The sequence below is a fragment of the Eptesicus fuscus genome, chromosome 24 (assembly GCF_027574615.1).
Source record: "Eptesicus fuscus isolate TK198812 chromosome 24, DD_ASM_mEF_20220401, whole genome shotgun sequence".
In the NCBI taxonomy this organism is placed as follows: Eukaryota; Metazoa; Chordata; class Mammalia; order Chiroptera; family Vespertilionidae; genus Eptesicus; species Eptesicus fuscus.
Genome location: NC_072496.1, coordinates 2,219,214 through 2,236,418, shown reverse-complemented (window position 1 = coordinate 2,236,418; position 17,205 = coordinate 2,219,214). Strand labels below are relative to the sequence as shown.

The 17,205-nt window shown below is 40.3% G+C and overlaps 1 protein-coding gene across 1 annotated transcript in view; it reads left to right on the top strand.

The window, feature by feature from the left end:
• The window catches only part of CFH (complement factor H), a 34,805-nt gene extending 24,091 nt beyond the window's left edge, over positions 1-10,714 (top strand). Inside the window, exons 12-22 of the mRNA XM_054713053.1 lie at positions 463-642; positions 1,607-1,789; positions 1,904-2,086; positions 3,878-4,054; positions 5,087-5,263; positions 5,741-5,950; positions 6,658-6,831; positions 7,754-7,930; positions 9,193-9,366; positions 9,592-9,774; positions 10,300-10,714. Of these exons, the coding sequence (XP_054569028.1) occupies positions 463-642; positions 1,607-1,789; positions 1,904-2,086; positions 3,878-4,054; positions 5,087-5,263; positions 5,741-5,950; positions 6,658-6,831; positions 7,754-7,930; positions 9,193-9,366; positions 9,592-9,774; positions 10,300-10,496 (2,015 nt within the window). The 3' untranslated portion in view covers positions 10,497-10,714. The remainder of the gene's footprint in view (positions 1-462; positions 643-1,606; positions 1,790-1,903; positions 2,087-3,877; positions 4,055-5,086; positions 5,264-5,740; positions 5,951-6,657; positions 6,832-7,753; positions 7,931-9,192; positions 9,367-9,591; positions 9,775-10,299) is intronic.
• Positions 10,715-17,205: the final 6,491 nt, after the last annotated feature.

Below are 17,205 nucleotides of genomic sequence, written 5' to 3'. Positions count from 1 at the left end.
ATTAACTAAGCAAATTTTAATGTTCCTCTACTGAAATATATGAGGAATACCTCTCTATAAGGCCTGGTTCCCCAAGTGTATTAAATTAAAATACCCATTTTTATTTAAGCATGCAATTTAAAATTGTAGCATTAATTTTTTTTAATGCAAGAGAATAGTATTGTTTTGATAATACCAAAAACGTAGCATATAGTTTTACTAATGTAAGTAATAAAATCAGATCCACTATAAGAGAGTTGACATTACAAATAAGTTTTCAGGACACATCTATTGCAATTCAGAGGGTCCCATATGAATGTGAGGATGTGTCAGACATAATAGATAATGCACTTCCAGGGAGAGCCTTTATTTGATGCCTCTCTGTATATGCAACACCCAGCCACTTATTTTTGCATGACATATAAAGTTTACTTGGCACTGATTAATCATATGTTCTCATTAAGTTATTTACCCGTTTTATAGAAAGAGAATGCATCGTTCCCGATATAGAGCAGAACTTAATTGCTCAGCCCCGGAAAGAGAAATATGTCATTGGAGACGTGTTGAAATTCTCCTGCAGGAATAGATTCCACTCTCTCCTTGGACCAGATTCTCTTCAGTGCTACCACTTTGGATGGTCCCCTAATCCTCCGACATGTAAAGGTAATTATTTCTCTGACAGTTGCTCAAACAAGAAGTAGAATGTTGGATATCAGCTGTTCTTTTCCTCTCTTAATTTTCTGTTGGCTGCCAGTGTGTCTGTAACTCAGTGCATTAAGCCAGGGATGTGTGTTGGGTAGTAGATACCTCACACTTTCTTATTTAAGGAAGTAATCTTTAATTGTTTTTTGGACTATATATTGAAAATCTCTGTAGATGGACATACTGAGTGACGCTAGAGTGATCTCCTTAGTCATAATTATTGCATAACTTCCAACATTGGTATTGATATTTCTATCAGCATGGGTCTCACCTCAAGTTTCCCTGAGAATTTCTAAACAATATTCAAGTATCATAGAGTTATTTCAATGCCATATACAATATCACATATAGTGAAAATTTGTTGATCAAATGCTTGCCTCCAATGATTTTTCCCCCCAAAAAAGGTTTGATGAAATGTTTCCGTGGAATGTGAATAGGTACACGATCATATCTGGTCATTGATTTGCATACAGGTGTAGGTCTTCTAGAGCAGGGGTGGGGGACCTTCTTTCTGCCAAGGGCCATTTGGATATTTATGACATCATTCGCAGATCATGCAAAATTATCAACTTAAAAATTATCCTGCTGTAATTGGTCAAACATCTAATTAACTTACCCCTAATGCCTTACCAGGGCCAGACCAAATGATTTCTAGGGCCTTATACAGCCCCTGGGCCGGCCGTTCCCCGCCCCTGATGTAGAATATCAAACGTTTCCTGGGCTTACATTTATGTCCAACATGCTAGCTCTGTATCATAACAGAACTGGGAGACATGAATCTGGTGTAAACACCATTCTTTTTCCTTTCTCAAAAGATAAGTTAGATAATAATTCATAGATTAAAGACAAAATCTCTTCATTTTACTGGATTTTCAGTTGTACAAGAGACACCTTAACCTTTACTTACACAGTATTTCTTCCATAGAGGAAGTACAGTCCTGTGATCAACCTCCTCGACTCCCCAACGGGACAGTTGCACACACACCTAAAGAGGAATATGGACACGGTGAGGTGGTGGAGTATGTCTGTAACCCCAGGTTCCTGCTGAAGGGCGCTAAGAAAATCCAGTGCGTTGATGGAGAGTGGACACCCTTGCCCGTGTGTGTGGGTAATGTGTACACAATTTCAGGCGTTAGACTTACGTCAACACTCTGTGTTTCTATTCATATCAAGACCTCACTTACACTTTAAAGTTGAATGTTCTTTTGTGGGATTTTCACAGAGGAGCACAGTACATGTGGAGACGTACCTGAGCTGGAGGACGGCGAGGTCGTGTCCCCAGCACGGCCCTCCTATCACCATGGAGAGTCAGTAGCGTTCACTTGCAGAGAAGACTTTACAATGATTGGTCACAGCTCAGTTACATGTATTAGGGGAACGTGGACCCAACCGCCTCAGTGCATTGGTGAGAAGACACTTCTGTAATTGACATTTAATAACATTGGATATTTTTTATTGTGAAACTCTACATGGAACCGTATTTTTGAAATGTCAGGTTGACAATTATAATGAATCAAACATTCGTTGTTTATAGTTCAATAGTGTCTACAGAGGAAAATAGAAACTAGCAATAGAATTTTATGCATCTGTCACTAATAATGACATTGTTTATACCTATGAAGCTAAATTTTACTTAAAGACACATGATTGAAATTTTCTCCTGTGATGTTTATTTTGTACCTCCCTATAATCTTGCTTTTCACTCGATTCAAGATGTTTCTTTTCTCCTGATAAATTGTTTCAGAAAACAAGCATCTTTAGACATACCACAACCATCACACCTCCTTTTGACTACAAATCTTCCTTCAGTCATCATCTCTTGAAGAAGGCGACTCATTTTGTCTCCTTCAACACTCTGGACCCGTCCTAAAAATAAGACTCATTCTCAAGCCTCTTGTCTGTTTTAAATTAGTCTCCTTTATTTTATATATTTTTTTCAGGTTGCATTGCAAAATCATTACTTTTCTTCAACCAATTACTTGACTTTTCTTTGTTCTGTTTGTCCTCACTTGACTCTCATCATCAACAAATTATTAACAAAAACTACCTAGATCTACACTGATGCCTTATCAAATTCAGGAAGCATTGCCACCTGCATTGCATTTTTGAAATATGTAGCTTTGTATGAAAACTTTATAGTATCTGAAACATACTGAAACCAGCATAAATGTGTTATTATGGTATTATAATATTATTGGATTATGGGATGACCTGGTGTATAAAATAGCTCCTCAAAGATTCTAACAATATACAGGCAGTCCTCGGGTTATGTCGGACTAGACATCCGTCATTTCATGGTTACACCACGTCACCATCTCCCATTTATTTATATATATATAAAAATTTCCATCATTTCGACCTATATGTGCTTTATATTTTTCATTATTTATTTACCACAAGTAAAGGTCAGGAATTGTTATCTTTCTTTTAAATTTTGTTACTGTTTCACTTCATTACTGCTGTGTCAGTGCTCCACGTGAGTGACGTAGGTGCTTATGTAGATGGGTTCCGACTTACGGCAAAAATCACCTTACGTCACCATAGGAATGGATCTGTGATGTAACCTGAGGACCTACTGTATATACAAAATAGGTTATGATGTAAACAACCAATTTCTTATTCTGGCTTTTGGTGATCATGCTAAAGACAAGCTGAAATATTCACATTCTATACCCTACAACTTAGATCAACGTTTCTTGTTATTGTACATTAAATTTATTGAAAAATATATAATAAAACTAGGAAATTCACATAGTCTATTTCCACAGATAATTTTTTTTCTTTTAACACTTTAGGTTGTAGACTAAAAATAATTTAGAGATATTTGAGATCAAGAAAAATGGATATGAAAATTTACAGATTTCAAATGGGACCATATTTAGTCATGTATGACTCTTTCCTATGTAGATCAGACAAAAGGTGAACCCAATGTCCTTGCAATCCCCAAAGGGCAACATGGCTTTAGAATGACTATTCTCTCTCAAATTTCAATACTGGACATAGGACTATATGTTCACACATTGTAGCCCACCTCATGCAACATGATCAGGAAGAACTTTACTGGTGGAATTTATGGTCCTAAAGTCCCATTTCATTAGAGTCTGGACTCTATAGTTGTATTGGTTTTTTTTTTTTTAATATTAGTTGCTTGGATTTTCATAATTAGTGTCTTCAATGGAATATTTTCATTTTACAGCAACAGGTGAACTCAAGACATGTAAATTATCAAGGGCAATTGCCTCTGAGACAAAGTTGTCAGATAGGATGGACTATGGGAATAATAGGAAAGTCAGTTACACATGTGGGAGGAAGTCAGTGCAGAAACACTCCGTCTGCATGAACGGAAAATGGCAGCCTGAGGTGACCTGCACAGGTGAGCTCTTGTTTAGATCATTTCCAAAATGTGCTTTTTCTTCCTACCTTGTAAAAGGTGTCTCTTTGTGTCTTAAAACATTTTTACTAAGTATGTGTTATGACAATAATTTTGTAGCTGGAAAGTAATTTTAAAAATAACCAAAACACTGCTTCTGAATGTGAATTGTATCATGTGCCTTGGTCAGCTATCAACAAACCACCCAGCAGTGCGGTGGCTTTAAAGTCACATTGGCAGTGGGTGTGCGCATTAATATTGGAATCCCATTGCTACCAAGTTCTTACCTTCAGATGTGCCTATGCCTGTAACACGTGTATTTATCTAAGCATCTATAGGTGTACACATCTAGCTACCAATCTATCTATGTCTGCATCCACCTATCGCTGTAGGAATCTACCCATCTAGTCATCTGTCTTTGCTCATGTGTATCTGTCTGGCAAACACTGAGTCTTATTGCCACCACCAATTCCAGTAACATAGTTTTCATTCCACTTTTCATATCTGTATTGATCTTCTTTAACTGGAGAACACCTTGACTTACTATCCTCAATATTTTTACCAATTTCCTCAGACCTAGAATATACAGAAAGCATCTTATATAATAAAAGGCTAATATGCAAATTGTCCCCTCAACCGGGAGTTTGACCAGGAGTTGGACCTAGAGTTCAACCAGGATGTGAGGCCAACTGCCCACAGCCCCTCCATCCCGGCCAGCCTGATCAGGGTGGGCTGGCCGGATGCCTCCGGTGCACAAATTCGTGCACCAGGCCTCTAGTTTTATATAAGCTACCCAAGATTGATAACAGAAGGAATAAAGGACAGAAACTACAAGGAAGGCTATGAGAATATAAACACAATGAGGTATGTTAGAGTGACAAACAAGATGGAAAGATAACATATTTAAACACAGAACAGAGCATTATAGTTTGATCTTTCCAGGTGCATTATTATTGATCATTTTATTCACTGAATTATTATTTTAATATTTTTGACATGATTTTTCATCAAGAAATCTGATTTTAATATTTTTAGAAGCACCACGATGTCCACCTCCACCTCAGATTCCCAATTCTAAAAATATGACCCTGACAGTGAATTATCAAGAAGGAGAAAAAATATCTATTCTCTGTCAAGAAAACTTTCTAATCCAGGAAGGAGAGGAAATCGTGTGCCAGGATGGACGATGGCAGTCAGTACCGCGCTGTGTCGGTCAGTCGTGGGTCACTTACGTTACAACTGTCTTTCAGATGAGGGGAACCCCCTGCCCCCCCCCCCCCCCCCGCTTTGTGTAAAGGAACAAGATGAGCCCGTTTCCCCTATCCATGCCACTTCATCTCCAAACAGTAATGCCATCCAGGTGCAGAAATCAACCAGCATTATTTCACTTCTAATGTGAAACGAATGCAAACAGAAACTTCCGGTGACTGTGGAAATACCCAAGTTCTGTTCATGCGTATTTCACTCCTCAAGACGAACAGGAGGAGGCTGAAGAGGCCTATGGGACAAATGGATAGTAGCATAATTTTATGGGCACATATATCTTTGCAAGTTTCAAATATTTTTAGTTATTAATAATTTAACTTGTTTCAATGACCTTACTTTAAAGTCCCACGCAGTGTTGGATTTTATTTTTCAATTTAAACATTATCCTTGTGCTTGACCTTTTAACCTCTATTTTTCATATAGAAAAAACTCCATGTCCTCAACCACCTCATGTAGAACATGGAAGCATTAATTCATCCAGATCTTCAGAAGACGGAAGAGAAACACCGGAACCCAAGCTGTATGCGCATGGCACCACATTAAGTTATGTTTGTAAGGATGGTTTCAAATTGTCTCAAGAAGATGGGATAACATGCCACCTGGGAACATGGAGTGCTCCACCACAGTGTGTAGGTGAGGACAGCAGGCAGACTAAGTTCTGTTTGGTACAGTTCAGTGACATAATCCGACATCGTCATCAAAGTCATGAGAAGTAACTCTTTAGATTTATAAAAGTATAAAACATTATATGTCGTTTATAGAGATTTTAATATTTTACCAAATGATTTTTGCATAAACAAATCAAGCCTGTTTTTATTAATTTTATTGGTTCATTATGAAATCACTTGTAATTCAGGCATTTTTTTTCCCCTACAAAACCTGAAATGTGGTGAAATGAAACCTAACTCTTCATATAAGTGTACCTGTTCATATTCCTGCATATTCATATGGGTTGCAATGAAGGCTTTGTCGCCAGGTTTTATAAAGATTTATGTTCTCCCTCCACTGTCCCTTCTGATCTCTTACAATATATGAAACTTTCTTGAGATGATTCTCAGTGTGTTTCTTTTTATTGCTCCTGGTTGGTTAGAGAAGCAGTGATACACTCATTCTTAGATGTGGTCACAGTTTTCGCTTCAAGTTCTTGCTCAAACCGGCAGCTGGACAACCACCGTGGAGGTTCTAGAAGCATTTGTGTGCCTTTTCTGTCACGTGATATTAGCGCCTGTGTGATCATTTTATTTCAAATGAAAGTACCAAATATGACATGAAATGAAGTTCAGTTAGTGAAATACACAGTCATTCTTTCTTTCCTTTTTTTCTTTTTTTTTTTTTTTTAGGACTTCCTTGTGGACCACCCCCTGTGATTTCCAAAGCTGTTCTATCTAAAAGTTTAAACAGATATCAACATGGGGAACAATATACATACACCTGTAAACCCGGATTTTGGATCCGGGGACCTGCATCTATAGAATGCTCAGGAGGAAATTGGTCCCATCCACCAGAATGCACAAGTATAATGCATTTCTTTTTATTCTAAGGCTGATGAATATCTTTAGTTCAGAGCATCCATGGTAAAACTATAACACTGTAGTAATTCTAGAAGGTATCTCTAGAAAGTTCTGGATTCTGGTAGAAAATTAATAGCCCTAGTAATATCAAAAACTTTGGCTACAGGAGCCAAATTATTTCATTTGATGTCATCCGTGTTCACGTTCCATGTGTTCTGATGGGCATCCTCAGACTTCTCATCTCTTCCTGTATCACTGCTGGTCCCTGCTCTCCAACCTCATCAATATTCAATTCATTCAGAGTTTATCAGTTTTTTCCTCATAAATCCATAATGTTCTAAGATAGTTGATGTAGCCAGGCCCACATGGCTCACTGGTTGAGTGTCGACCTATGAACCAGGAGGTCAGGATTCCATTCCCAGTCAGGCAACATGCCCGGGTGTGGGCTTGATCCCCAGTGGGGGTCGAGCAGGAGGCAACTCATCAATGATTCCCTCTGATCATTTATGTTTCTGTCTCTTAATTCCTCTCCCTTCCTCTCTGAAATCAATAAAAACATAGTTATTTTAAGATGTTTGATGTAATTAGGGGAAAAGATTTGGACAGAAGCAAAAAATGGAAATGTGCACATAGTGTCTGTGGCCTGTGTGGACAAATAAGAATTGGGATGTAAGAAGTTTGGTCTCGATCATGACCTGTATGCCCATCTCGTCAGGCTTTCAATACCACCATCCCCACATTGCACTTTTGATAAATGTAGAATTATTCAATGTAATTGAGTCAAATTGGCTAACATTGTCAAGTTGTAAGAAAAACATTGTACAGTAGGCATTGGTTTGGTGTGTATCTATTATTCTAGAGTATAATTGTTGCTTGATATGCACTTTTAAAGATTTACTAAAACTTTTTGTTCTTGCTTTTTCAGAAACAATTTGTCCTAGACCACCCAGCTATGGCAATGCCATCCTCATAGGCCAGCCGAAGAACTCATACAAGTCAGGAGAACAAGTAACGTATAGATGTGAAGAACATTACCAAATGGATGGATCCAATGCTGTACAGTGTAGGGGCGGCATATGGATAGGAACACCCACATGCAAAGGTATTTTGGTGAATGGCTTCTAGCATCATTAACAATAGACATCGGTTCTGGTGCAGGCCAGATGGAGGAAGGTCTATGCCTCACACAGAGGAATGGGATCTGTATCAATGGTGGGCATTGGAGCCCCAGAGCCCTCAGAGTGTGACCCCTGACACAGCCGTGTCAGCATCTCAGGGAATTGGCAGAAAGTCAAATGCAAACTCACAGGCTCACTCAGACTCAGCCTCAGAAGCTCAGGGGTTGTGACCCCGAAAATGATGTGGCAATTCCCAGCGGGTTCTACGCCCACTGTTGTTGGGAACCATAGTTTCAGCCTCTTATTACTTTGCATCCACCCGAATCTCCCCGATGAGCGGCACAGTGCTCACTGCAGTGCCCTTAAGCACTCAAGTTATTGGAGTATTTTTATGAAATTGTAAATATATTACACTCTTCTTTTTTCTCAATTTCTGTTTGGATATTTTAAGTGATCATCTTCCTTAGCCATGCGACATTCCTCAAAGCATGGCAATATTTGACTTATTCTCTAAGAACCTGGCTACCGTGCTCATTTGCTAAGGGCCTAAAATCACAATTCAAAAACATGATGCTTGTGAACCACATTTGGCTGCCAAGTAACATGTTTATTATGTGTTTCTTGGGTTTATAAATTGACTTTGATTTTATATCATCTACATTTATTTTACTAAACTTAAACAAAAATGTCCAGAAAAAAACCTTTTTTTTTTACTTTTAAAAATGTTTTAAAATTTTTACTGAATTTATTGGGGTGCCATTGGTTAATAAATGGTGCTGGTGTAATTGGACAGACACAAGCAAAAAATGATATTGGACCACCGTCTTCTACCTTACACAAGAATAAACTCAAAATGGATTATAGATGTAAATATAAGATTCAAAAACGATAAAAATCCTAGAAGAAATAACATGGGCAGTAAAATCTTAGACATTTCTCACAGCAATATTTATTTTCTGATATATCTCCTCAAGCAAGCAAAACAAAAGAAAAAAATTAACAAATAGGACTACATCAAACTAAAAAGTTTAGCACAGAATAATCATCTTTTTCATTGGCCGAAAAATTTCTATTAACCTTTGAGAGAGAATGGGAAAGAAACTTAAGATATAGAAGATTGCCTCTTACCAAAAAATTGCTTTATCTTCTTTTTTCAGTCTTGCATGTAAATTTGTGAAGATTTTCCGTCTCAATTGCGTCTAAATGATCGCTGCCTTAGAAATCCATTTTTTTCCTCTTTATTCAGACCTCTCCTGTGGCAGCCCTCCCGCAGTGCAAAATGCCTTTATACCAGACGAGAAGCTCAGGTATCGACATGAGGACAAAGCACAGTATCAATGCAGGCACCCTTTGGGCCTCTTCGGGAACGCAGTAGTGACATGCCTAAGTGGGAAGTGGACAGACCCACCTGAGTGCAAGGGTAGGGTGTCTCATTCTCCCCTCCCAGTCTCTGTGCAGCTTCTGTAAGCACTTGGTTACTCTGCTCCTGTCCAGCTGGCCTTCATTTGGTTACTCAGGTTTGTTGCTCTATCGTTTCCTATAAATGGGTTTGGGGCCAGGAGGAGGTGAGTGTAGCTTACTCCTACTCTACAGCTCCCTTAAAGTCCACTGCTCACTCAATAAGTCAAACCATGTCCTCTCTTAGAGTCCACAGGAAAATGTGGGTCCCCTCCCGTTATTGACAATGGAGACATTACCACGTATCCAAGAGCAGTCTACGCTCCCGGGTCTTCAGTGGAGTATCAGTGCCAGGCCTACTATGAACTTGAGGGAAACAGGAGAATAACGTGCCGTGATGGAGAGTGGTCTGAACCCCCCAAATGCTTGGGTAAGTCCTTTAATGTCCTCGTGGGCCCTGGGAAAGCCGTGTAATGAATGCCATGTCTGCTGCTTACAACAGAACCTGCATGGACTGTCACCTCTTCTGCTGACCACCAAGTAGTCATGGCTGAGGGTATACAGTCTGAAAAATTCTTGAGCAACAACAGCAAGAAACTATCATTTTTCTTCATTGCAATTTATTTTCCCCATCACCACTTATGCCCCCTCCACTCTCTCCACCTCCACCATCCCCTTCAAGGATCCTTTACTGAAAGTTCTTCATAGCATCATGGACATTGTGAATGTTGATTATAGCATACAGTGATCACACATTCCACAGAGAACCCCATTTTTACATCATTGATAGTTTACAGCTACGTGGTGGTTTTTCAATGAAGTGGTTTGGAAAAGGGTTTGAGGATAAATTCCTGGATCTGTGTAGAAGATTCTACATGAGAGTGTAAAATTCTGTGGAAAGTACTTGTATACTACCTAAAGTTTTATGTTTCTTTTTTTTTTTCTTAACCTTCAGATGCATGTGTAATATCAGAAGAAGCCATGGAAGCACATAACATAGAGTTGCAATGGTCATATGAGAAAAAACTTTATTCTAGAACAAACGATTATACTGAATTTAGGTGTCGACGCGGCTATCGTAAAGTGTCACCAGCATCTGCATTCCGAGCACAATGCCTAGAAGGGAAACTGGAGTATCCCTCTTGTGCATAAAATGAGAGCTATGAGGCAGTTTTACATTAAAATGTGCGCCTTCATTCAGAATGTTTTAATATTAGTCTAATTCTTCCCAATTTATTTTTCTAGAAGGGTGTAACTCCCTTTTATTCATTAATCAGAATTCATGTTAAATGCCAGGTGGGAGATGTCATTGTAATCTGAGACCAATGCACCACTTCTCCTAAGCATCTCATTAAAATGTGACAAACAAACATGCCATGTGTTCCGTTCATGAAACGTCTCTGGCCAGAAATTAGATGCCATCTCCTCCCCCTCTGCTTCCCCCTGCCACCCTGCTAACTTTCTCAGCTTTCTCCATAACTGTTGGGGCGTTTTGAGACTCTTATTTCAGAGGAAAGGGGGAAAATACTTGTCTCCATCTTCACCTTAAAATCACTTCACAAACATATCAAAACCAAACTGTGTCATTCCCATGTTGGCAATAGATGGTAGAGGTTTTACTTAATTTTGCTTATCTATCCATAGCTCACTGTACCCCCAAAATGATGAAATGCAACATGTACATATCCACCTAGCACATACAATATTTCAAACAGGTCATAAAGAGGTACTAGATTCTAATCAGGGGCCTAGCTATTGTAACACAGATTGGAAAACTGATAAAATACTGAGTATGAACACATAGAACACATTCATCCAGTGTGCTGTGAAAGTGAGCCAACAGTTACAGAACAAAGACTGGCAGGAAGCACTGTTCAATTTAGATATAAGAGGCGTGAGAATTGGGTTCAATTCTTATATCCTCCCATTCCTCAATCTTTAACATATATCACCTTTGAGCCCCTAGAATATGTTAAATTAAAATAAATACATACAAAAAGGAAGACAATACATGCTGAGAAATATGAAGAACTCTTTCATAATGATGTGGGCATATGGTCAGGGTAAGCTGCCAGAAGTGAAGTTCGTGAATCGCTCAGTAGATATCAAAGTCCAAAGAGACTTGCAAGACCCCTCAGTTTTCATTAATAACTATAATTTGATTGCCAAAAATAGATATTATAAATCCCAGACCAACTACTAAAAAGAGATATCTAATCACCAACAAATTGTATAAAATGAAATGCTAAAAGCATAGACTAATGGAAAAGAATGCAGAGGATTCTAAAGAATACTAGAAACACATGGGACAAATTAGAAGCAATTGGCAAGTGGCATAAATGCATCCATCAATGGTAGTTGTTGATATTAAATTACAATGACAAGCCAATAAGAAAGAAGATGAAGTAGAATTGAATAAAGAGAAAACCCAGTTATTAGCCATTTCATAAAAGACCAATATAAATATTAAAAAATGACTAATTGAGCACATCCGGTATGGCTCAGTGTTTGAGCATTGACCTATGAACCAGGAGGTCATGGTTCAATTCCTGGTCAGGGCACATGCCTGGGTTTTGGGCTTGATCCCCAGTGTGGGATGTGCAGGAGGCAGCAGATCAATGATTCTTTCTCATCATGGATGTTTGTATTTCCCTTTTCCTCTCCCTTCCTCTCTGAAATCAATAAATGTATATATTTTTAAAAAATATATAAACATTTTTTACCTGAAAGCAAATCATTGAAAAATTTAAACCTTGTATGAACAAAGTTTGTATAAGGTGAGTGGTTATGGTAATCTATATATATAAAAGGCTAAGCGACATAGATGATTAAAGAGGAGTCTGGAGAGAGATGTGTTTTGAGCTTGGTCCCAGAGCAGAGGAAAAGAGCAGTTGAGGTTCGCACGGGGAGTGTTTGTTAGCAAGCTAGGGGACAGCTGAACTCCAGGAGAAGGTGGGGGAGTGCTAGGCAGGGTTCCCCTGACCGTGCAGCACCCACAGTGGCTGGGTCCCCTCCTGGAGCTGCGGGATCGGAGGGGGAAACCTCACCATCTTGCAAGGGAAGGAGGATTTTATTGGAGGCCTGATTTTCCACAACAACGGCGAACACTGAACAGCTGTGAGCACCAGAACACTGGTCCCCAATCGGCGCAAACACGCGGATTCAAAGGAACTCTTCACTGCACCAAGGAAAGGAGAGAGAGAACTACATAACCAGACATCCGGAGAAGAGAGACCATGGGGAGACAAAGATACAGCCCCCATAGGAAAGAAAAGCAGGCATCACCAGAAAACGAAGAAAAAATTCAGAAAAATGGTCATAAGGTGGCTGAAAAGAATGGAAGACAAATTCGACAATATGAGTAAGAACCAAGAGGAAATGAAGAAGAACCAAGAAGAAATGAAAAATGACATCGGTGTTGTAAAAAACTCAATAGAAATCATCAAGTGTAGACTAGAAGAAGCAGAGGACTGCATCAGTGAGCTAGAAGACAAGGTAGAAAAAAATACCCAAGTAGAGCAGCTTCTAGAAAAAAAAATTAGAAAGCAGGAGGAGAGCTTAAGGGAACTTTGGGACAACACAAAAGGCTAAGCTACTATCTGATGGTCCGACCAGCCAGTAGGTATGATGCACACTGACCACCAGGGGACAGACGCTCAATGCAGGAGCTGCTGAGCTGCGGTGACTTGGCAGCAGCAGTTTTTGGGTGATACACCCTGGAACCAGAGAGGAGGGAGCCCAATTCTAGGGTGCATCACCCAAGAACTGCCCTCTTGCCAGCTGGGACCCCTGGGGGGATGTCAGAGAGCCAGTTTCAGCCCAAACCTGCAGGCCAGGTCAAGGGACCTCAACTGCCAGAGGGACCCTGCTCACTCTACAGACATCCTTTAAGCCGAGGTGCTGCCTCAGGTGCGGCCAGCTGGAGAGGGACAGTGGTGAGTTGGCTCCAGGGAGTGTCCAGCCTCTCTCGCCCAGTTCCACCCCTCTGGCCACCTTTTAATTAATTTCCCTTCAATGTGCACAAATCCGTGCACCAGGACACTAGTATTATATGAAATAATATTCAAAAGAGAAACACCAGCCGAAACCGGTTTGGCTCAGTGGATAGGGCGTCGGCCTGCAGACTGAAAGGTCCCAGGTTCGATTCCGGTCAAGGGCATGTACATTGGTTGCAAGCACATCCCCGGTGGGGGGTGTGCAGGAGGCAGCTGGTCGATGTTTCTCTCTCATCGATGTTTCTAGCTCTCTATCCCTCTCCCTTCCTCTCTGTAAAAAAAAAAAAAAAAAAAAAAAACAACACAAAAAACAAAAGAGAAACACCAGAGAATAATGAAGAGTATCCTACCTAATAATAGACAAATATGCAAATTGACCGCACCTTCGCTACGCCCAAGCCACGCCTACCAGCCAAGCCATGCCCACCAACCAATCAGGACGAGTATGCAAATCACCCCAACAAAGATGGCGGCTAATTTGCATATCAAGACAGCGTAGAAAAAAGCCAAGAGCTGCAGAAGGGAGCAAAGCTGCGGAGAAGCAAGCAAGCCGGGGGGAGGAGAAGGGAGGAGCGGAGGTGGGGCTGGGGGTGAAGGAAGGAGAGCGGGGCGGGATGGCAGAGAAGGCAGGCCGGGGGACAAGGGAGGAGCGGAGGCGGGGCTGGGGGTGAAGGAAGGAGAGCGGGGTGGGCTGGCGGAGAAGGCGGGCCAGGGGACAAGGGAGGAGCGCAGGCGGGGCCGGGGGTGAAGGGAGGAGAGCGGGGCGGGCTGGCGGAGAAGGCGGGCCAGGGGACAAGGGAGGAGAGCAGGCGGGGCGGGGTAGAGTGCAGCAGGAAACCCTATTGCAGGATTTTTCCTGCAACGGGAACGCTAGTTTCATAATAATAAAATATGAAATGCAGGTAATATTGAATTCACTAGGGCAAGGGGGGAAATGAATTGTATAAGGAAAGAGTAAAATATAAATTTGTAACTTAGAAAACCTTTAAGAACTCCACCAAAAAGAGCTACTAGAACTAATACACAAATGCATTTTCTTTATATTAGAAGCAAAGCATTAAAAAATGAAATGTTAAAAAATTATCATTTATGAATATTTAAATTTAATATCATTTATGAATATTTAAATAAAAGGATAACACTCGACAAAATATTGGTAAAATTGCTACACTGCAAATTTCAAAACATATGGAGAAAACAATTTCAAGACTAAGAAATGAAAAAGTCCATGATGTTTGTGGATTGAAGACTTGCTTATCATTAAGATGCATATTCTCTGCAATTAATTCATGCTTTCAGTTTGATCCAAGAAAACTTTTCTTATTTAACCAAAATTGAATATCACTGACAACATGGTTCTAAAATTAATCTTTATGAAAGAAACACATTGGAAGGTTTTGTTCCTAAGTATCTAAATCAATAACAAATATTCTCTGTGTGGAAGTGTCAGAATGATAAACACCTTAACCAGTGGGAAGAGAAGGGATTCCGGAAATACACACCCACACACAGAGTAAGCACAGAATGAGTAGTAATTATAAGAACATACAATTTAAAAATGTCTGCTTAGAAAAGTTAACATGAGCTCAGAAGTTAGTTAACAGCTTGGAAAATACTTTTGATTTATATCACAGAAGAGTACAATTAAAAGTGATGATAGTATTATTTCTAAGCAAAAAAAAATAATAATAATAGGAAAAGAGACGGGTATCTTAATGAGGAAGTTAAGAGAAAAACCCAAAAGGAAGGGTCCTTACATAGCTTCAGTGTAAATAAGCACTTTCACAACAAAATGCACCTTAAACTACACAGAGGTACCATGTATTATCTACCAAAGAGGGGAACTATCTCACAGGTTGACTACAGCAAAGAAGCGGAAATGTCTATGGAATTGCTTGACGATCCATGAACTTCACTTCTGGCAGCTTACCCTGACCATATGCCCACATCATTATGAAAGAGTTCTTCATATTTCTCAGCATGTATTGTCTTCCTTTTCGTATGTATTTATTTAAAATTAACATATTTTTGTGGCTCAAAGGTGATATGTGTTAAAGACAGAGGAATGGGAAGATATAAGAATTGAACCCCAATGCCCACGCTTCTTATATCTAAACTAGAGGCCCGATGCATGAAATTCCTGCAAGAGTAGGCCTTCCTTCCCCCCCAACCCCCCCCCCCCCCCGCTGCCAGCACCAGCTTTCCTCTGGCACCTGGGACCCGGGCTCCCGGGCTTCCCACTCAGCTCTGGCTTTGTCCGGAGGGTCGCCCGGAAGGATGTCCGGTCTAATTAGCATATTATGCTTTTATTATTATAGATTTGTTCTGGGCTGCAAACATTGCACAGCTCCTCCGCCGCCTGGAGGCAGGTTGCCTTAGGACAGAGGGAGGTGGAGCAGGTCACTGAACCATGGGTCAGTTGGAGTTCATAGGGAGGTGGTGGTTCATGCTCTAGCCAAGCGTGCCCAGGCGTTGCACTTGTGCCCTGAGTTCCTTGGAAATGGCTGAAATAGCTTTTGTAACCTTTGGGTTGTCATTGTAACTGTCCTAACTCCCTCTTGGGGTTTCCGAGTATAAATTTGCTGTAACACCTGAGGTCTGCACAGCAGTTCGGCCTCTACCGTGGTAGAGTGCTGCAACTGCAGTAACTGGCCAGTTTATTAAAGGCTCATAAATTTTGATCTCTGTCTCTGGTGGTCGACTCTTGCGGGTCGCTCCATAACAGATTGAAGTGTAGTTGCCGGTAGGTGTTTCATTGTGCTTCCTGCCAATCTTTGTTCTGTAAACACTGGCTCACTTTTCACAGCACACTGGGTGAATGTGTTGTCGTGTTTATACTCGATATTTTACTTTTATCAGCTTTCGTGTCCATGTTACAATAGCTATGCCCCTGATTAGAATCTAATACCTCTTTCTGACTTGTTTGCTAGATGGGTATGTAGAAGATGTTGCATTTCATCATTTTGGGGGGTATAGTGAGCTACAGATAGATAAGCAAAACTAAGTAATAACCTCTACCATCTACTGCCAACATGGATATGACATAGTTTGTTTTGGACGTGTTTGTGAAGTGATTTTAAGGTGAAGATGGAGACAAGCATTTTTTTTTTCCCCTTTCCTCTGAAGTAAGAATCCCAAAATTCCCCCCATATAGCATTTTGGTTTGTCATATTTTAATGAGATGCTTATGAGAAGTGGTTGGTGGGTTCATCTCAGATTACAGTGACATCTTCTACATAGTATTTAACACAAATTCTGACTAATGAATAAAAATGAGTTAAACCAAACCAGAAAAGTAAATTGAGAAGAATTGGATTCATAATAAGAAATTCTGAGTTGCCGGAACCAGTTTGGCTCAGTGGATAGAGCATCAGCCTGCGGACTGAAAGGTCCCAGGTTTGATTCCGGTCAAGGGCATGTACCTTGGTTGTGGGCACATCCCCAGTGGGGGGTGTTCAGGAGGCAGCTGATCGATGTTTCTAACTCTCTATTCCTCTCCCTTCCTCTCTGTAAAAAAAAAGAAAAGAAAGAAAGAAAGAAAGGAAGAAAGAAAGAAAGAAAGAAAGAAAGAAAGAAAGAAAGAAAGAAAGAAAGAAAGAAATTCTGAGTGAATTGAATGAATTTTTTATTATTCATCGTCAGCATCATTGTCATCATTTGATGGTATGCCTGGCATATACTATCATCTTGTTCATAAGTGGCAATCTCCCGTTCTCCTTCTTGGCATTGTACTTGGGATGCAGATGATGGAGGCACTTCACTACAGCTAGGTTGGCACACAAATCCTACCTAATAAAAGGGAAGTCTGCAAATAACCATCACTCTGCTACGCCCACGATTGGGCCGGCGGCAGGCTGGGGGCGGGA